Source organism: Pocillopora verrucosa, chromosome 6 (genome assembly GCF_036669915.1).
Source record: "Pocillopora verrucosa isolate sample1 chromosome 6, ASM3666991v2, whole genome shotgun sequence".
Classification (NCBI taxonomy): domain Eukaryota; kingdom Metazoa; phylum Cnidaria; class Anthozoa; order Scleractinia; family Pocilloporidae; genus Pocillopora; species Pocillopora verrucosa.
The window spans coordinates 4,557,812-4,579,039 of record NC_089317.1 but is presented as its reverse complement, the minus strand read 5'-3'; the positions used below and the strand labels follow the sequence as shown (position 1 = coordinate 4,579,039).

The window sequence follows — 21,228 nt, the reverse complement described above, 5'->3', positions numbered from 1 at the left end:
GGTGATTGACATGTAACTTCTCTATATAATATCCATGCATTATCCAGCAAGCAGGTAATGAGAATACCTAACCGCATCAGTTAGAAGTTTCTATCTCGATCCAAAACCAAATTCTTGTCACTAATTTACAAGAAAATGTGTGACAAATATAGGGGAGAATTAAGAATCAATTTTGTTGGTGTGTGTCTGTGTGTTTGTGGGGCTGAGGGTGGGCTGGGTGGGCATAATCAGGCATCAGATGTTGCTCCAGCAGCAAAATATTAGTAAACCTCATCTTTCACGATCATTTGCACCATTGTGAAATATTCCTTTCCCGTTTCTTGATATCTTCTGTTTTTAACAAAGCGGCTATTGTATTTGGTTTTTAACAAAGCGGCCACAATCGTTCTTAATACAATTAAAAGCCTTCATATGGTCTGATTTCCACATATTAATATTTGCGTAGTTACCAAACAGACGAGAGATAAAACCACCAGAAAAGAGTCACGAAAGCAACTCTTCGCTTTTCCCTGGAAAAATTCGCTGGTTCCTCACGTACAAAGTCAATAACAATATAAAGCACATGGAAAAATTAGTATGTATACACCCCTAAACGTTGAAAATATATTAAGTCAAAGGTACAGTTTTGGTCTCGGTCCACATTTTTGTCGACCTGAAAACAATGAAACGTATTTTCTTAAACCGTGGCCCCCAAAGTATTTTACTCACCTTGCCCACAAAAGTTTCAAATTTTTCACAACTTCGCCTGTTCCTGTTTGTAAGTCTGGCCAAGCCTTTATGGTCACTGGCCCCCATATAGCCTCTGCCTATGGCTGATAAATAAAGGTATTTAGTTTCAACTTGTAAAACTCCTTGAAGAAGTGTGCGACAGTTAGACGAAACGCGTCGGAAGATAAAGAAGTTTTGCAACTACTGTTCGCAGAGTGCTGCTCATTAGTTCAGTTTTTAAAAAAATGTGAAAAAAAATTATTAAAGAAATTGGTCCAGACTGCTAACAATTTCTGAGCCGCCAAAGGGAGCGAAGTCGAAAAACAAATATTCAAGCATCATTGCACATGGTTCCATGCACACAGCTTTAAACTTAACATTATCCTCACTTTTAATCCCATGGAGTATTTTTGCTTCTTTGAGAAAAAGACGCTTTTCCTTCTCGTCCTCACCTAATAGCTTCTTGATTACGACCTTCTCAGAATTGCTTCTCGCCACAAAAACCAAACCATAAGATCCTCGACCGATAGCCTCTTCTTTGTCTAGCAACTGCTCCCGTGCGAATTATGGTAAACCATGACAATCCAGAGATCCGTCTGAATTATACTTCTCTTTCAGGAAGGGCAATTTAAACGCCATAAAGTTGACGATTTGTTTTTGACATCTGGTCGGGAATAAATTCTTCAAACTCTTCTTGACAGCTACCGTCCGCTAACTTTCTTTTGTCTTTTCACGCCCTGAGAAATTCCCACGCGCAGGACCCCTGCAAACCTCTTTTCACCTACTTATGCGTCGACTATGAAACGCTCGTGTTGAAGGGCTAGTAACGAGGGCCTGCTCGCACGCTGGTCTAAGTTTGGAGCTTAGGCTGAACGTCGTCATATTTTGAGAAGCCTGTAAACGTTCCTGTAATGTTCTCACATTTACAAGCACATAATATATTATTGTTTCATTTCATTAAATTAATGCATAGGTGACCAGGAAACGTATCAAAGTTACAATTTTTTTATTGTAATGTGGTATGTCAAGTTGGTTTTCACATGCTGTGCGACTTTTTATGCCGCGACTAAAACTCATGGCAAATTTAGCATAACAAAAGGTAATTAAACAGGTTAACAACGCGAAAACGCAGCCATCTTTCATGCATAATGGTTCATTATTACTCATACCACTCAGTAAAAGAAAAAAAATTAATAACACTTAATTTTAGTCACGTGCGTTATCGCCGCTTGAGTGTTTTGTACAAACAGTTCGCGCAACATGACATCTGTTCCGTGTTTTAGGATTCGGGATCATTTTCCGCCGTTCCGTGTTTTAGGATTTGGGGTCATTTTCCGCCATTCCATATTTTAGGATTTGGGGTCATTTTCCGTCGTTCCATGTTTTACGATTTGGGGTCATTTTCCGCCATTCCATGTTTTAGGATTTGGGGTCGTTTTCCGCATTCCATGTTTTAGGATTTGGGGTCATTTTCCGCCGTTCCGTGTTTTAGGATTTGGGTCATTTTCCGCCATCCGCCATTGCACCAGTCCGCCATTGCACCATTGCACCATTCCACCGTTCTGTCGTTCCAGCTTTTAGGGTCGCCCCAGGTGTTAAATATTCAATAGTTACTGGGGTACCTGTGGTAGCCCAGTCATAAAATGCCTTTGTTTTTTTGTTGACTTTTTTTTTGTTTTTTTTTTTACTGGGATACCTGTGGTAGCCCAGTCATAAAATGCCTTTGTTTTTTTGTCGTCTTTTTTTTTTTTCTTTTTTTCCTCCGCCACAAAATGGAAAAATTGCGCAATAGTACCCAGTGGTCATTGGGCCCTCAACACCATGACAACTAACTGTGATCCAATGAGGTGTTCACATGCTGATCACGCGTGTTATCTTGATGATGATTGACGTTGTCATGCACAGACAGAGCCGGGTCACATGACGAATCACGAGATTTTGCTTATAAAACTCTTTGGTTAGTTGTTTTGTATTTCAATGTATTTGGATTGCGATCTCTTGAAGCATTATGGCGCAAACGCGCAAAATACTTACAGACGCATATACAAGTCGTATTAATCGCGGCTAATCCACACTGAAAGATGTTATTGAGTGGTAATTTTGGAACGGATTGAGTCGCGAACGCTTGAAAGCCATGAAAGCCTTGAATGCCTTGTATGCTAAGTATGCCAATGTCTTAGTTGAAAAACGTTCACTTGTTGTAAAAAACAAAATCTGAAATCTGAAACCAAACTGCATATACTCTATGCAATCTATTGAACAACACTACTACCGTGAGACTGAAGAACATAACTATAATGGATGCAAACTGCTTGTGAAGAAAGACGACATGTTGGATTCACTTGATGGCAAGGAACGTAACTACTATAACAGTACGAATGGTATTAATTTCACGATCAGAAAGGTGAATCTTATGTTTGTTTTTATTGTAGTCGTATGGATATTCTTTTTTAATAAATACGTGATCCAAAACCCTGTGTTTTTTTGTGTATAATGTTATTATGTTAAATATTGTTTACGCAATTGTCTTGTCACAGGCGGCCCAAGCTCACGTCTCGAGAAAAAGCCAACGATCAATTCATGAACGCGTCACGCGTTGTGTGACTCGGTCTTAAGTTACGAAAGGAACTGCACGTTATAAGGAACTAGACCCTGTCAGCAGGGTAACTGGGATACCTGGATGGTACTGGATCCTTGGAATCAAGTGTAGTGATACTACGGGTGTCGGACTAGTATACTGAAATAGTGCGCTCAAGTCTGGCCAAGGGCATACACCTATTTCAAAACATAGGCATGCTATGCGTGCAAGAGTTACTTTTTTGTAGGGTGGGTGGATTACTTGAAACACTGTGAGTGATGTCTACATTCTTACAAAAGGAGAGAAGAATATGTAGGAAAAAACGAAAATGTCGAATTACCTCACTCACAGGTATTTTGTGGTAGATTATGTGTGTTTTGCGAATAAATGTAACCAAAAATAAACTGTATTGGTGCCACGGTTAGTACAAAATGCAGACAGCAGACTGCAGACCGGATACAAAATATAGACTGCAGACTGCAGAGTGGGTACAAAATGCAGACTAAGAATCTGAAGAGTTTTTACGTCTGGTATATAATAACATGTCATCTTACAGCTTACCATGTCATCTTACAGCTCTGCGATCCGCCTTCACGATTATTTGCACTATTGTGGAATATTCCTGGCCCATTTCTTGATGAAAGTCGATCGCAATATTATTTCAAGCCTTCAATATAGTCTTCTTACTTTGCGCGCGAGTTGGTTGGTGTGATGTCTGTATAGATTTTACCGACGTAATAAAAGTAGATGACGTGAATAACGGTGATGGTAAAGCAAGCTTAAAACGACAGAAATCGCCAGAAAATACAACGGATACACAGGGTATGAGTAAGTTTTATTGATTTTACGAGAAAAATGTTCATATTTCGAAATATGTATCGTTGTAAATCGACCATACTTTGTTCCCTGTACTATTCCTTATAACGTGTAGTTCCCCTCGCAACTTAACACCGAGTCACACAACGCGTGACGCGTTCAGCTTTTTCTCGAGACGTGAGCTTGGGAAGCCTGTGACAAAACAATTGCGTAAACAATATTTAACATAATAACATTGTACACAAAAAAACACAGGGTTTTGGATCTGTCTGTGCATGACAACATCAATCATCATCAAGATAACACGCGTGATCAGCATGTGAACACCTCATTGGATCACAGTTAGTTGTCATGGTGTTGAGGGATAACACGCGTGATCAGCATGTGAACGCCTCATTGGATCACAGTTAGTTGTCATGGTGTTGAGGGCCCAATGAACTCTGGGTACTATTGCACAATTTTTCCATTTTGTGGCAGAGGAAAAAAAAAAAAAAAAAGAAAAAAGGGGACAAAAAAACAAAGGCATTTTATGACTGGGCTACCACAGGTATCCCAGTAATAGTATAGGGAACGAAGTATGGTCGATTTACAACGATTTAATTTTTGAAATACAGTTAACTTCTCCACTAATCACACAACACCTATGCAAAGCATGTCAATTATAAATAACAAATATGGAGAGTTGCAAATTACTTTCAATACTTTATAGTGCAAACAATGTATTCCTTACCATCATTTTTCAGTGTTTTCTTTCCATTTACAGACTCAAGTGGCTGTAATGAAAAAACAAATTCAAACAATTTTACCTCACTTCTTAAAGCAAGAAATCACAAGAAGAACAAGTGTAGAAACTTAGACATACTTAGGCTAAAACTCTGATTCAAAAATAAAAAAACACCCCCCTGCAAAAAAAATTGTACCACTGTCTTTGATACCATCCTGTTACTCTACTATTTTTTTCACTTTTCTTTGCTCCTAATTTGTTAACACATATAATGCTTCTTCTCAATGGGAAGTGTCTTCAAGAAAACCCAAATAACAAAACAGTATTGGCAAGAAAGATAGCCAAATGAACGGTGGTATCGAATTAGGGCTTGGAGCAATTAACCGACATGAATGACTGCTACACCCCATTCTTTTTTCCCAGGTCTACGTGAACTAGATTTTGAGCACAGAATACAATACCTCACCAAACATCTGTTAGAATGACTCACTTAAAAGTGTGCATGATTATCACCTCTTGTTGAGATAGCACACTTCACTTTGCTGTTTTTATTACTACACATATGGGGGCTTTGGTAAGATTGTGGAAAGGAGGGACAACATTTGAGCAGCTGGGAGGGACCAAAATGACAGTGTGGCAGCCATTTATTCCCACTTGGATGGCAAAGTCTGGGGAACCTTCCCCTGGAAATTTAAAAGTTCAGATGTCCAAAAGGGTCCATTTTAGGCCACTATATCCCAAGTTGGCTAAAAATTATAGCTGCTACCAGGGAGAGTATTGACACTGAATTAATGAATAGAGTACCTTTTACGTAACCAACTTTATAAACATTATACATAGCAATGTTGTCTCTGTGATGATGTCTGTGTGGTCTTGTTTGATTTTTACCTTTGCCTTGCTCAAAAAATGAAATTGTGCTAAGGACGACATTAGATTTTAGGGTACAGTGCTGTGATTTCTAACACAGTATCTTTAATGCAACCACTGATGGCAGAGGAGTTAATTAGTACTTCAATGATAAATGTAGAGCATGGTAATCAAAGAAACGATCAATGCCTACTCATGAACTAGCTCTTTGTCAGTGACAAGTTGACAAAATTAATATTGGCAAAGGTTACTTCATACAACAATTACTGTAAACCACCATACCAAAAAACATGGCAACTGATACATTCAACCAGAACTCTTTGTGCAAGAAAATACTGGAACCACTCATAAAAACAAGCAGTAAAGGTCCGAAAAATTTAAACCTTGCATACATAATGTTGTTTTTTTGTGAAAAATTGCTTTCTACAAGTGGCTTAGCCTAGGAGTAATGGTAAAATACACAGGTGCCATCTTTGTCTGTGAGTGGATTGAATCTATTGGGTGAACACCAGAAAAAATAGTAATATTCATACAAATAGGCCGAGGGTTTAGTATAGGTATGCTGTGGTTTAGTTTTATCCTTAGTTTAATTCAGCCCTCGACACTGAAGGATTCAATGAATCCAGGTTAGTAGTTACTCGCACGCTTCACCATGCAGTCACATGAAATCTACAGTATTTAGCCCAAAACTAAACGCGATCTTTGAAGAATGGCTGTAATATTTAAATGTAACAAAATACTAGCATAAAATGCAACCGAAACCTTACCTTACTTTACTAATTCCGACAAAAAAGCACAACTTCGATCAGCGCACTCCAAACCAATAAGGGGAGCTACGAGGCAATGTCAAATAATATTCTCGTCTTCGTAAGCTTTCCAAAGAAGAAAATTTCACTAATACTTCGCGCTTAAACACGCAACAAGAATATTAATCTTTCACCAATCCGATGTGTCCCAAAAGGCATCAAGGATAGCCCATGAAGCAAGAATAGCCCATGAAATTCTCAAACTTCGAGCGCGGAAAACTTAACGATCGTTACACAATATTGCATTGCATCCCTCCCCTACTTGGGAAGTGACACGCAGAAGACACGTTCACAACGCACTTTGATTGGAAGAAGTAAAACCGCATTCTATTGGTTATTAGATGTGAGGGCATAATTACAAAGGAAGACACAACTGCAATGCTACGCACGAGAACGATCGTTACGAGTATACCTGCACTGTGTATAGATAGTCGGATTGGATGAAGAGTTGACATGCTGTTTGGGTAGCGGCTCATTTTGGAGCGGAATAGCCCTTTGAAGCAAGTCTTAAACATGCAAAATGGTTTTTGTGACTTAGTTTGGGTTTGAGGACAGGATGTCGTCACACGGTTATACTGGAACTTTTCGCTTTTATTCTTTCTGTGTCTGTGTCATGGCCACTGTAAGCCATTTACTCTCCCAGTGTTGTTTGACTTTCAAGTTGTGGAAGATGCCAAAGAGAAGCAGATATGCAGCTCAATGTGGCGTGCTGTAGCACCTGGTCATAGATCTTCACATAGAACTTCATTTCTTGACAAAAATACATCCTCGCTTTCTGTTGGTCGCCATTTTCAAACATTCCGACAATACACAAGAAAGGTGTAACAAGTCAAAGAAAGTAACTCGTTGAAAAATGTTGCTATTAAGTTTAAAAAAGAACGAAATTAGGGACGAAAAATGATGGCGGTCGACGCCTGTCACCAGTGTCCGCATCCAGGACGCCTGGAGGATTTTTGTAGGATTTTTGTAGGAGTAGGGCATGGACCGAATTCAAATTCACGCGCTGGCTTGTTGTTATTTTCAGCCGCACCACGCACGCATCAGTGAACACCAGAAGAAGAACATACATCTCCTGGTGAACATGAGCAATTTATCGTCTCAGTCCAAACGAACTGAGCCTTTACAAGATGACGGAGTGGACAAAGAGCACCTTCTGCACAATTTCGTAGAAGCGAAGCAGAAGATAAACGCTAAATTCAGAGACCTTGAGAAGTATCTTGAAGACTGTGAAAAATTCTTAGCTGAGTTCAGAAAAGCTGATGAAAATGAACGAGACATCAAGAAATTCTCAAGCAAGGTAAGATTGTATGTCGCGTTCAAGCTCCATGATGTTGATGAGAATTTTTAAGTAATGTTAAAACGGCGTTGTTTTTTAATGTTTTTTTTCAATTTATTTTGCTATTATGAAATTTAAAAGAACAGAAATTGTTGTCCGCATTGGGAGTTAACTTGGAACTCCCAATGCGGACAACAATTCCTGTCCTTTGCCCGGACAATACAACATTCTTTTTAACAAACATTCTTAGTAATTATCAGCATTTTTAATTTTTACTTTGTACTTCACACCTAGTATTTTTTACCTTTTTATCATTTTACCCATTGAAGGCTGTAGCGCAAACAGCCGAAAGCTCGTATTTTTAAAAGTTTAGCCAGAGATCGTTTTTTTTTAATTTCATAAGATGTTTTATCCTGGCTGTGGCCCCTCTATCTTTTCACGTATTTTGCTATTACTGCAAAGCTACCCTGCACTATCACGGTCAATTTCTTGATGTAGTAATTCTTATTAAGTCAGAATTGATTACTGCATTTCTCTTATACAGGTGTCAGGCCATCTGGCTCAGGTTTCACGCATCTCAGAGGTGCTATCAAGGGACCAGATAAAGATGGCATTCTTTGGAAGAACCAGTAATGGAAAGAGCACTACAATAAATGCCATGCTACAAGATAAGATCTTACCAACAGGGTTGGGCCATACTACAAATTGTTTTCTCAGTGTACATGGTTCAGATTTACCAGATCCATATATCTTGGTTCCAGGGAGTGATGACAAGAGGAGTGTAAAGGTATGTCCTCCTAAAAAGTATTGTAAGTTTTTCCTTTGTTATAATTACAAGTACCACATTTTCTCAATTGTTGCAATTCTCTCTCCTAATAAATATATGTACCACATTTTCTTGATTGAGCAACCGGTGCATTTATTTCAAACTTGGCCTGGTAAACCTGGTGTTTATAAGTATCAGGACAGGGTATTAGTCTGGGATTGGTATATCAACTTTTCTTAATATCCATATTTTAAGACTGATGGGTAGTCAGTGAGAAAACATGATTTTTCTCTGTCAAACTGTCACCTAGTCTTAACAAGGATATATATTTTTCTTACAAACATTTTATGTTTAAAACCCATTGACACCTGAACCGCCCGTAACCGCCCGTGCCGCGTGGGGGACTTGCGCGAGAGACGCTTTCCCCCCTATCTCCCCTACTAAGCAGAATTTTGTCTCCAAACTTCCTCTGTTGTCAGAGGATCTATAAACCAATCAGAATCCGTTTTTTGCGCAGTTATTTTGAGAACTTTAGGGGGTAGTACAGAGGCGTCATTTTATGCGTTCTCAAGAAATGATCAACTACAAAGAAATGGCGTACGCGCGGCCGACTTTCAATATTTTCAAGTCGGATTTTCTGTTCCTTTCCCACCATTTTAGACCTTCTGGAACACAAAATGAAAAGGAAAAATGCTATAGAATAATCTGCTCGAAAGATAATGGACATCATGGTCTTAAAGGCGACAAAATAAGCTTTCGAGTCGACAACACTACAATTCTCTAAAGCGATGCGAATTAGGGTCGTAAAGCGAAAACCACACTATCGGACTTCAAGCGAGGCCTAGAGACATTATGAAGATTCAAAGGCACGGTAAATATCACGTTTGAGTAATGAGATGTCCAAAAAGTATTGTTTAATAGAAGATTTTGTGTTAAAACGTAGAACTTTCAGTATTTTCAACACAACGCTGCGCAATATTCTAGCCGTGAAGTCAAGTAAACATCGATCTAAGCATGATGAATTCTACTTCGTGGGTTTCGCACACGTAAGAAATTCGTACGTTTTTCGGTTCTAACAGAAAATTAAGAACTGTTTTGAATAAAGCTTTCTTCCCGAAACGTTCCTTGGTCAGTTTTGTCTTTCTCCTCATTGATAATTTCCATGTAACATGAGATCTCTCCACACACTGATAAATTTGCATATTCACTTTGAAATCCGATCCGCATACTTTTTTTGCACACGTGCGCAAAAATTTACTGATTTTTATCTTTTATCTTGATTTTAGAGTAAAAACTTAATATGCATCTATTGCTTTCCTCGTTGATAGTTAGTTATTTAAATGGTCTTCTTTCACGTGAGCTTGTTTTTTGGGAAAAAAAGATTTGTCAAACTTTACTGCGCATTGTGTTTACTTTTCCGGTTTCTCCAAAATTTTAACTTTTGGGTAGGCACGTGTTACACGTAGGAGTCAGTGGGTTAAAATATGATTTACAGTTAATAAATTGTTTTTAATTTTTATAGCCTAACAGCAGATAAAGGCCTTAACCTCGATCAATTACCCCTACTGTTTAATTCTAAACTAGCAGTATTTCTCTGGTGTTTACATGATTTTAACAATTAATTTCGGTTTTACATTTCATTCAGAAAATATCACTGGTACTTAAATTATCTAAAAGCAGAAAAATCTTCATGAATAGATTAAATAGTACTCCAATTGACAAATGCACTGTCTTAGTTAATGAATAGTTAGTAACTATGATAATTACATATTTTTCTTTTTGTTATCAAAACAGTCATTAGATGAACTTGCCGATGCCTTGTCCAAAGAAAAGCTTGATCCTAGCAGTCTTGTTCAAGTGGTTTGGCCAAAGTCCAGGTTTGATTTTGTTTTGTAACTATTGTATCATTCACATGTACTCACAGGTAACTGTTGTCCTGTCAATCAAAGTGCATTTACCATTCAACCTTGCAAACTTTATTCATTGGTTTTAAAGGTAGAATGTTGTGCCCTTTGTCCAGGTTTATTCCAAAGAGGTTAAGTTTATGGAAACTTTTTGGCTTCAAATTAATTCTGTTATTATGCATTAGACTTATGAGAGATCTGATTGGTCAAGAACATTCTATCACTATACAAGAGCAGAGGAAGTTGACATAATAACCCAGTATCTGCATCAGACATTGCATCTATTATTTGGAGTTAAAAGTCTGCCTAGTGTCTAAGCCCTTACTCCATGAAGTGTTCTCAAACTTTTGCAGACCTAGAGAGATGTGTCTTCTTTTCCAGATTTTTTTTTAAATTTGTAATGAAACAATTACTGAATTAATTCATTTGATATCATAAATTATTAAGCATCATGTCTTTGTAATCTGCCTCAGCCTTCAGTTTTGGTAGATGACTCAGACCTCGGTTTTGATAATTCAAGTTATCATGCTCAACTTCCTCCAGAAATTGTTTAATAAACATATAAAGTAAAGTATAAAGCTGTGTCATTGATTTTTCAATGAGTGTCTTATAAAAAAAGGAAATGTACTTGTAGTGTTGAAAAGCTCTTGGATAGGCTGCCTCTTGTTTCTTAAAAAGATATAAAAAACTTCTTAAACACAGTTCACATGTTCTAGATAATGCATTTCACATTAGATCAGAGGGTTTGTATAAATAAAGTTTTACCTGTACATTGTTATCACTTTTGATGGTTTCATTTTTGTTAAAACTGTATTTTTTTTTAACCTCAGATGTAAAATCTTGTCAGGGGATGTTGTTTTGGTGGATAGGTAAGCAAATTAGAATTTATAAAATGTACTGTATAATTAACCTTTTCACCCCTCAATTACGCATTTAGATCCCATGAATAAAAGAAATAATCACCAACTATAGAGACTCTTGACTGTTCAGCAAATTGTCTTTGTCTGCACCTAAGGGAATGTAAAGAGGACAGTATAGAGAATGTGCATACTAATGTTAGGGTGTGAAGGTTTGAGAAAAACAAAGAGACAAAAAAACAAGAAAGCAATGAAAACAACAGGTTAATGAGGCATTGCTCTATTGTGACATATCCTGTGTCTTCTACACCTAGAAGAAGCCTAAAAATGCCATGTAATTAGTCACAGAAAATTGTTATTTTAGTCCTGGTACAGATGTAAGCCCTGATTATGATGGTTGGATTGATAAGCACTGTTTGGATGCTGATGTGTTTGTCCTGGTTGCTAACGCTGAATCGGCACTCATGGTTACGGTATGTTCATGGCCATTCATGTGCTATGTGTAAATTTAAGATACAATACATACAAAATTTAAATTTGATGGAACTGTTTTCAAAATTTCAGTTGCTTTAAAATGTGACTTGTTACAGGTCCATTGTGGTAGCATTCATAGATTTAACCTTCCTATGCTTGTGGGACAGTTTCTCAATTGGTACCCTTGTCATTTGCAGGAGAAAAAATTTTTTCACAAAGTGAATCAGCATCTTTCAAAACCAAACATCTTCATTGTACATAACAGATGGGATGCATCTGCATCAGAACCAGACAAGATGGAGCTGGTTAGTAAGCACTTATTTGTCCTTGATACCCAATCAAATTTGAAATCAAAAGATGTCAAAAACTGAATCAAAACACAACATGGAGTTGCCTTTCATTTTAGATGCTCTCTTCAAAGGAAATTGTTGCTGGAAAAAAATTGCTGAAATCGAAAAGATGTCAAAAACTGAATCAAAACACAACATGGAGTTGCCTTTCATTTTAGATGCTCTCTTCAAAGGAAATTGTTGCTGGAAAAAAATTGCTGATGATTCATAGTGGGGGGGGGGGAGAGAGGAAGGAGGGGGGGCTTAGTTAGAGGGGAATGATTAAGGTATGATGATGGGTGGGATAACAAGCCATTTATCCCACCTCCCCACCTCCCCACCTCCCCACCTCCCCACCTCCCCACCTCCCCACCTCCCCACCTCCCCACCTCCCCACCTCCCCACCTCCCCACCTCCCCACCTCCCCCTGGAAAACAACCTGTCTCCCCCCTCCCCCCTCCCCCCTAACTATCAGATGATGGTGGTAAAGTGTGATTTTTTAAATTTTTTTTTTTTTCCTGTTTCCTTTAGGTGAAAAATCAGCATCTCAGTAGAAGCATCAGTTTTCTTGTTGATGAGCTCAAGTGTGTAGACAAAGGAAAGGCAGAAGACAGAGTGTTTTTTGTCTCAGCTAAAGAGGTAAGCTGCGGGTTATTTTATATCGCAGTTTACAAGGACCAATTGCAAATAACTTTGAAAAAGTCTTCAAATTTTTGTTACTGCTATGCAAAGAGAAATATAAAACAGGACACACCTCTTAATTGATTTATTTATTTGAACCCCACTTTCTTTTCATGTTTCTGTTTTACCTAGACCTTAATGACCAGAGTGCAGAAACACCAAGGAATGCCTCAAGGAGGTTTGTGGCTGATCAAAATGTGCATCCTCTTGAAACAGCATGAATTGTTAACAAGTAAAATTTTTATATTGAATCAAGTAACTAGCATTGCCTTGTTGTTTTTCAGGTGGTGCCATTCATGATGAAGGATTTTTTGCTCGGCAGTTGGAGTTTGAGAACTTCGAACACAAATTGGAGGTATTTTAGCAGCTGCTCTGGCTTACAATCCAGCATAGTTTTCAGATAGCCAGTTGTCTGTTAGCAGATCACTTACAAACCAAAAGGTGGCAGAAATATTTTGATGATTGCAAAGTGGAATTTAGTGGCATTGTTATTCAAGGAGTACAAAATTGCTAATGGTAACTTCACACATTAAAGCTAGTTACAAGTAATTTACCACCTGTTAGACCTTTAACTGCCATCTATTTAGCATGTAGAGGGGCCTTCTGACCCTGCCACCTTAAACACCATTGGCAGCTGCCCATTGAAAAGGTTACTGAAACCCCAGGGATTGTTGGGTGTAAGGTCATTGGTAAGAACTAATCAAAGATTGCTACCACAGAGTCATGATGTATTTGTACATGTACTTTTTCCATTTAAAGTTAAACACATTTGCTTGTCTAGAATTTGTGTCAATTAATTATTCTCACTTCACAACATAAATTTTACATGCTTGGTGTTACAGGAGTGTATTTCTAAGTCAGTTATACAAACCAAGTTTGAAGCTCATGCATTCAGTGGATTGAAAATTGTGAATACATTAAAGGATTTCATGGAACAAAGAGTGGATTCTGCATCTCAGCAAAGGTGAGAAAGAGACAGATAATTTTTTCAATTTGCTTAACAATAGTGATTTTAGGTAATTGTTGGTTTTGCTGAGTTCATATGGTCTATTTTGCTTAGATCTAAACTGGAGAAAGCCAAGAAGGAGCAAGAGAATAGACTGGAATATGTGAAGGAACAGCTTAGAATTTATACAAGTGACACCGAACTCCAGATCAAGGAAATCACCTCTAAAGTTCAGGGTCAGGTAATAAAATAACTACTCAAATGTTCTTTAGGAGGCACAAGTTTTAAACTTGTGGTTTATTCTGTCTCGAATTATGGTAATTTTAAGTTTTTCACAAGGCAAGGTTCCAGAACAGATCAAAAAGTATGTACTAATCAATTGAATAACTTTTTCAACATGCTTTTTAAATGCTTGTCAGGTGCCTCTGATATGCATATCAAATTTACTTTAAAGTGAGTGGTAAAATCTTATCAAGAGTTTGCCTTAATTATATTGTTATAGTGCCTGAGTTCACACAGATATGCATGTAATTTGTAATAGGTATGATGCCTATAGTAGTGTTGCAGTGTAATCTAACCAGCAGAAAAAAAAAGACAACAATCCCACAGACTCAACTACTTTATTAAATAATGAGCAATGTTCTTAACAATGAGTGACCCCTAAAAGCAGTACAATACTTATTGTTAATAAACTTCATTAAGCCCACCACAGTCTATATCCCAGCTCAGCTCACCACTGACAAAATCTCACTGCTGTCTCCAAAGTTTCTTGAAATGAGCAATCTTCTGCATTAACACCCTCTCAGTATAGCTTTTAAAACAGTTGTAGCTCTGACAACAACAACTACTCCCACTACTGCATCAGTGAGTCTTTATATATCTTCACAAAGTGTTCTGGAACATTTCAGAAGCTTACATAGGAATTATTTTAGTAGTAGTACATAAGTGCGTGACTTGAGATGGAAAGTTCTTTGGTATGCAATTCAGCATGACTAAGCAGTCTGGAGATTTCTAGCAGCTTATATTTTAAAAATTACTCATAACAGTATTAAGGATGAACACAAATGAAGACACAAGCTTACAGAACTAAACTGTCAGAGATTTTCCCAATTTTCACACCCAGAGTATTGGTACTCTCCCCTCCTCCCCTCCCCCCCCCCCCACCCCCCACATGGGAAGCCAGTCCATCTCATGCTACCCGTCCACCTCCCTGGCAGCATTTCTTCGTGTTTTGCCAATCCCTTGTTTGTATCCATTTTTTACTCTTAAAGCTTATCTGCACCAGCGGACAAAACTAGAATTGTCCCGACAAAAGGACAAATTTTGTCAAATTTTAAAGCCATCAGACTCCGTCAGCGTCTGATCTGTTCATATGACTGGCCAGCATAGTTGCCAAAGGATTCCACCTTCAATTTCCAGGATTTATTCTGAGTCGTCTTAAAATTTTAGAATCCCTGAGTGTTGCAAGAAAACATAGTTTTTGCCTTTCTAGCTAACTGATTTCAGTTCAATAAGCTTTTACTAAAAATGATCGACTTGTTTATTTGGTCGATTTTGTCCAGTTTTTTCCTGGGACAAATTTTTCGGCTGTGCGTTTCTGGCCAGTGAGAAAGTCTGATGGTGCTTACTCAAAAAAAATGTTTTCCTTTCTTTAGGTGACTGAGGCTATGAGAGAAGTGATTGGTCAACTGGGCTTGCTGGTAAATGAGTTCGATCATCCATTCCATCCTCATCCTGAGTCCCTCAAATCATACAAAAAGGTGAAAATTACATGTGTAGACAGTTTCACTGCTAAGCAACAGCTGCAAAAGAAGAATAATCTGAAATTTAATAATTTATCACTGATTTTGTTAACAGGAGCTGTACTATCACCTCAAGAGGGGCTTGGAAAGGAATATGACGGCTTGTTGTTCTAATTCTCAAATTCAAGTGATTTTTGAGGAACTAGAAAAAATTGAAGGTCAGTGTTCAGGAACTACTCTATGTTACATGGATGATGTGTGAATATGCATGTGTACGTAAGCGAAAAAAATTCTTGAATGAGTATACAAGTGTATTGCCGGAATTATCTGGTGAAGTACCTTTGAAAAACAGCTTGCATCAGTTTACACTTCCACGCCTTCCGCCACTTTGATCTTTCTGATCGTAAGTCGCGCTTGTTTTGCACGAGGATTTTGATAGCTACTTGTCAAACCTGTCAATCAATGTCACCATGCTGCACCAATCAGAAGTGCCATATGTGGGCAAATAGATTTTTCAAAAGCTAGGATTCGCTTGCGAGCCTTCCTTCCTCTCTCCAACCCACCTCCATCCTGCGACCTTTCTACTCTCATCCCGCCACTTGTAGCGCAGTTAGGATATGAAAAAGTTCTTCTTTCGTACTGAAACGCTTGTAACGGAGGATTTGCACTAGGGTTGCAAAATAACTGAGGTAGAGTAATAACTAATGGTACGTCACTAAGTCACTCATATTGTAGGGAAAAATAAAAGGGGGGGGGGGGGAGAGGAAGCTAACATCAAAGAGACAAGAGTCCTTAGGGACCAGTTAATAATTTTGGCCGTGGGGGGGGGGGGGATTTAGGGGAGGGTCAAATTGTTTTCAGGAGGGAGGGAGTCAGTCGTCAATGGCAGAGTGTAAAGTGGGAATGTAGAAAATTGACTGCCAACACCAATTTACCACAGTTTATCGCAATACGACGGACTTCCTCCAACCCCCACCCCACCCCCTCCCCCTTGTATGATAAGTAATGACCAGTCCCTTAAGTGTATATATATATATTTTTTTTCTTTTCTCCCAGATGGCCTTTGTAGTCTTCTACCTGAAACACCAGAGGTATCTCTCGAGCCTGGCACTCTAGCGTGAGTATTGTGTTCCTTAACTCATTAAACCTTAACATCAGTATGCAAATTCTCTATACTGTGCTCCACATATTTCTTAAGATACTGACAAGGAGAATTTGTTCATCTCATGAATCCTCGTGACCTGAATGTGTGATTCCGGGGTGATATTGTAAGGAGAAATTAGATGCTGGTCAAGGGTTAAGATCTAATGACTCGGTATAATAAGACATCAGGACTACTGGCTTTAGGAAACCAGGAAGCAGACACCCAAGAGGGGAAAAGGAATAAACATCCGTTTTTCTTGTTACTAATTTTTTTACCTTGTTTATTTATTGTAGTCTTGATTTCCAAGCGAACTTCGAACTGGATGTGCCCCGTCTGTGCACTGATTTTCGTGAAGATATCGAGTTTCACTTCTCTCTTGGCTGGCAAGCGATTTTGAGGAACTTCTTGGCGCCTCGTTATCCTGGACTAGCCATCGCTTTGGGAGCGAATGTAAGAACACTTCTTTAGTAATGTAGTAACAAACGACGAAAAAAATTACCCCATTTAGAGAGGAGTTGAGGTCGAAGGAGCACATGAAGAGCATTAAAGATTTTGTAATAACTTTCGAAAGGAAACCGTTAAGTGTAATTCTATTTCAAACGAGGGAAATGGCTGAAAGCCATTTCTGAGTTGTTGTTTTGATCCAGAAATAACTCCTCTGCTCCATCACTCCGGTCTTCCATATTTGATAGATGTTGAGGGTTCGACGCCGAAAAACATTGTATGGATGAACTGTACTCCGGAATGAGTAAAACGCTCACTTCATTTCATTTTAAGTTAGGAAAGAGAAAGAAAAAGGCGGTAGTTCTGTAGCTGATTACCATGAAATAAGTGAGTCCCAATGAAACTACGAATAAACATGCTTCTGACGAAGATTAAAAAAAAAAAAAAGAGAAAAAGAAAGAGAAGAAAACTTGCTTTCACTTGGAATCGATCCCCAAACTTTTCGCGTGAGAAGTGAATTGCAATCCATTGCGCCACGCTGGATGGATCTGTCGCCCCTCGATAATTCATTTTCGAACTGTAGTGGCTTATGGCAACTTCGATTTTGTCTAAGATTCAGCGAAATGAGCAGAGCTTGGTACTTACCGCACCAGCTGTCGTGCAAAGGCTAGCTTCACCAACAATTCCCGCTGGTACAATGGTACTCATAGTTGGAGGACTGGTAAGGGTTAAAATATCTTATTGATTTAGAGAAACTCAGTCATAAAACACAGCGGTCAAACGTCGGGCATTGCTAGGGGATCAATTTTTGCCGGCTGTGCTTCAATTTCCCGCGTAAAATTTCAAATAAAAACAAATGAAACAACCGCTGTCTTGCAAAGTAAGCGAAAGAGAATCGAGACGATTATAGCAATCTGCTAAAGGAAACAAAAGCAGGGAAAAGGAAAGCGAGAGACATTTTAAACACTAAGCTTTTTCAAGTACTGGTATCCTGTTGATTTACCGAACTGTTTTGAGCTTTACCGAAAGAAAATGCTTCAGAAACACCATAACTTACTGGCTTGTGTGGTTGTTAGTAACTCGAGTGAGACAACTTGTATTTGACAGCCTCAAAGCGCACCACCCAGCTATTACGCACGTGCGTATACGTTTGACCGCTGCACAGAAATAGTCGCATCTCTCAAAAATGTGATTTGAGTTTCAACGCAACACCAGGGATGTATGTATGCTTACACGAAGCGTCCATTTCAATTCGTGTTTCTTTAATTGCAGCTTTGGAAGATTGTAGGATGGTGGTTCACGGCTTTGTGTGGTGGAGTGTATGTAATGGAGAGGGTATGTTGGACCAATTGTGCTAAAGAGGAAGCTTTCAAACGACAGTTTGTGGATTACGCTTCTGAAAAGCTTCAGTCAGAAGTCAGCGTCATGAGCGTCAAGTGCAGTGGACAAGTGCGACAGTAAGTTTGGCTGCCGTGTGATTTTTAAAGCGTCTTTGATGTATTTGCTGGTTAGATTTTCTTTTACCCACAAAGCCTTGTGATTGGTTTTTGTTTCAATTTCTGCCTCGCAGTCAGGCCAATCAGAAATGGTGTCATTTTTTTTACCAATTAGGTCGCAAATTGTTCAAGAGTCGCGAATTTTCTCGCGGTTTACATTCGGTATCTTGCTAATCAAACCAGGTGTCGTGCTTTTGACCACTCAGGTTACAAATAAAACAGACCCTAATTTTCCCTCGCTTTATGCTCGGTGCCAAACATTGATTTGCTCCTCAACTGATTTCTGTCGCGTAGCAGCCCCAAGGGTCTCCTCTGATCACCCTGGTATGAAAAATATTTCAGGTGAAGTTTCCATATTTTGTCTGTGAACTAACTGAATACATCTTTTAACTTGTGGCAAGATAGAATTCCGTGAGCTATATTATTTGCACTTTCGATCGCTGTGCACACGGGTGGTCTGGCCAAAAATCGTTTTTGGCTTGTGGCGACTGAAAAGAAGAGAATTGGAGAACAACCAAACTATTTTTGAAACATGTGTCCTAAACCCTTTGCGTGGGCAAAAAATAAAAGAAAACTTGTTTTGACGGAAGGTCAAGAGGACCGCTTTTAGCGAGAGCGGCACTTATGTGTCGTAACCTCTGCCATACTATATCTCTATGTTAAGAGGACGATGCTATTTGATGTTGAAAGTGTTAATTCAATGCTCTGTTCAGCCCGACAACTGATTGATTCTGCAGAGGAACTTTTACACCTCAATTGCCTTTGGTTTAACTGAACATCACGAGTTGAATAATTCCTCATATTTGTTTGCTATTTTGATCTTGTTATGAGGATTACTGCATATTAATTCCTCTAATTCATTGCGGCTTAGCGGTAAGATACATAATGCCAAATCCACGATTATTTTGAAAACTGGTTATTGTGTACTGCAGATAATGAAACATTTCACTTTATTTTATTTCAGAGAACTGACGTCAACCTTCACGAAGCTTGAGTCTCTGGTTCAGAGAGAAATGGAAAATTTGGAAGAAAACATCATCAAACTGGATAAAGAAATAACAAGACTTGAGAAAATCGAAAACAAATCGATAATATTAAGGTAATTCTGTGCTACGTAGCGGCAATTAATTAATGACAACAGCTGGAGGGAAGGGAAAAAACTAATAGTGAAATGGGGGTGGTGTGGGAATAATGATTTTCTTCTGAACCCAAATGTATCATTACCTCCCTCTTCACATTGGGTTGGTATTCTCTCTCGCTGAAGGGAACAAGGTGGCAGGGATAAGGGATTATCCACGGCTTCTTAGACTAGTACTCCCAAGAAAGGATGTTGTGAAAATGAAAGGAGGGGGTTGGGAAGGGAAGGAGTGAGAATTACCCCTTGCCCCTTCATAGACCACCATTTCATCTTAGGAAATATTTTTTTTATCAAGGGGAAGGGGATTGTGGGGATTGGGGGATTAGCCTCTACCCCCCCCCCCCCCCTTCACAGACAACCTCGTCATCCTAAGAAATGGGAGTATCGTTTGTAAACAGAAGCATGGGGAGAGTGCAGCACCAGAAGTTCTAAGTGAGCTCGCTTTCTGTCCTTAGGAACGAAGCAAGTCGGTTGGAAAGCGAACTGTCCCAATTCATCACCGAGTTTGGTTTGGAAAAGAGCAAGATTTGAAATGATGACTTCTTGAAATCCAAAGACTTCTGAAAATTAAGTCTATAGCTCGCGTAACTGGAAAGTTTTAGTTGGTCAAAGAAGATTTATGCGGCCGACCAGTAGTTTATTTTTTCACGTTCCCCTTGTGACTTCACCACTCATTCGCGCAGTTCTGTCACCCAAAACTGCCACAAAACTGTTAGTTATGCAGGCTTTATCATCCCTATCTACTTAGTTTATTTTTCATGGCCATGAAGCGTGTAGATCTACTTAGAAAAAGCTTTCCATTCAGTTAAAAAAAAAATAATAAACACGCTACATGGCTTAGGCGTTACGAATGTTTTTCGAAGTGGTTTCTCTTTTCTACATGATGTAAGAGAGGACTTCTCTAAGAGTTCTTCGAGAATTTGGTGGCTCTGTCTGAGGTTCTTTTCACTGTCAGTATGTTTAGGGTTGTTAAGAAATTCCGGTTAAAATTATTAGTCAAAAGGTAGTATCTATCAGATGATACAGGTCACATCCAGAGGCATGCAATGCGAATAATTTTTCCTGACTAAAGTACACAGATGCTTACCCTACAAAACATAATCAGATGTGAATCGGTTTATCTTATTTTAAGAAATTTATTAAAAATACGAATGGACAGTTAACGACTGTTAGGACGCTCAAGTGTTCTTGTCTTTTTACGTCCGGCAGACGGACTGAAAAATTACAGATTGGTCAGTCTTTATAATGTTCGTAACTAATGAGATTAAAGGGTAATTTTGTGTTATCAACTAAGTTGACAACTTAAAATTAATTGTTTGAAATAAACAGAAGTGGTCTGATTGTCTTAATGAGAACGGTTTATATTATTTTAAGAGATTTACAACAGATTTGAAATACAAATGGACAATTAATGACTGGGACACTTATATGTTTCCGTCTTTTTACGTCCGAAAAAAGTGGTTTAAGAAGTGGTTTAATTGTCTTTAGGAGAACGATTTATCTTACTTTAAAAGATTTATTTATAATACAAA

The 21,228-nt window shown here is 38.5% G+C and overlaps 1 protein-coding gene and 1 long non-coding RNA gene across 3 annotated transcripts; one reads left to right on the top strand and one right to left on the bottom strand.

The window, feature by feature from the left end:
• Positions 1-4,014: 4,014 nt before the first annotated feature.
• Positions 4,015-6,739, bottom strand: LOC136281759 (uncharacterized). Its single transcript, XR_010717956.1, has 3 exons — positions 6,461-6,739; positions 4,833-4,875; positions 4,015-4,294 (listed from the first exon to the last, which is right to left on the bottom strand). It is a non-coding gene; the product is annotated as an uncharacterized lncRNA (long non-coding RNA).
• A 128-nt stretch (positions 6,740-6,867) lies between these two features.
• Positions 6,868-21,041, top strand: LOC131780727 (mitofusin-2). Of its 2 annotated transcripts, XM_066168200.1 has the most exons (20): positions 6,868-7,068; positions 7,524-7,796; positions 8,320-8,562; positions 10,336-10,418; positions 11,276-11,314; positions 11,667-11,775; positions 11,974-12,081; positions 12,637-12,744; positions 12,919-12,964; positions 13,071-13,141; positions 13,629-13,750; positions 13,847-13,973; positions 15,388-15,492; positions 15,590-15,692; positions 16,531-16,591; positions 16,912-17,068; positions 17,676-17,783; positions 18,335-18,519; positions 19,523-19,657; positions 20,152-21,041. In XM_066168200.1, the coding sequence occupies exons 2-20, from the start codon at positions 7,581-7,583 to the stop codon at positions 20,225-20,227; spliced, it is 2,202 nt and encodes a 733-aa protein (XP_066024297.1). In that variant the 5' UTR covers positions 6,868-7,068; positions 7,524-7,580; the 3' UTR covers positions 20,228-21,041. The 2 variants fall into 2 exon arrangements, with proteins under 2 accessions (XP_066024297.1, XP_066024296.1); XM_066168199.1 differs by having other exon boundaries at positions 6,868-7,796.
• The last annotated feature ends 187 nt before the right edge of the window (positions 21,042-21,228 follow it).

Coding starts and splice junctions, on each gene's coding strand:
- LOC131780727 (XM_066168199.1), top strand. CDS start 7,479: ATGGACCGAATTCAAATTCACGCGCTGGCTTGTTGTTATTTTCAGCCG. Junction 15,693..16,530: donor GGAACTAGAAAAAATTGAAG/GTCAGTGTTCAG, acceptor CTTTTCTCCCAG/ATGGCCTTTGTAGTCTTCTA. Junction 17,784..18,334: donor TACTCATAGTTGGAGGACTG/GTAAGGGTTAAA, acceptor CTTTAATTGCAG/CTTTGGAAGATTGTAGGATG.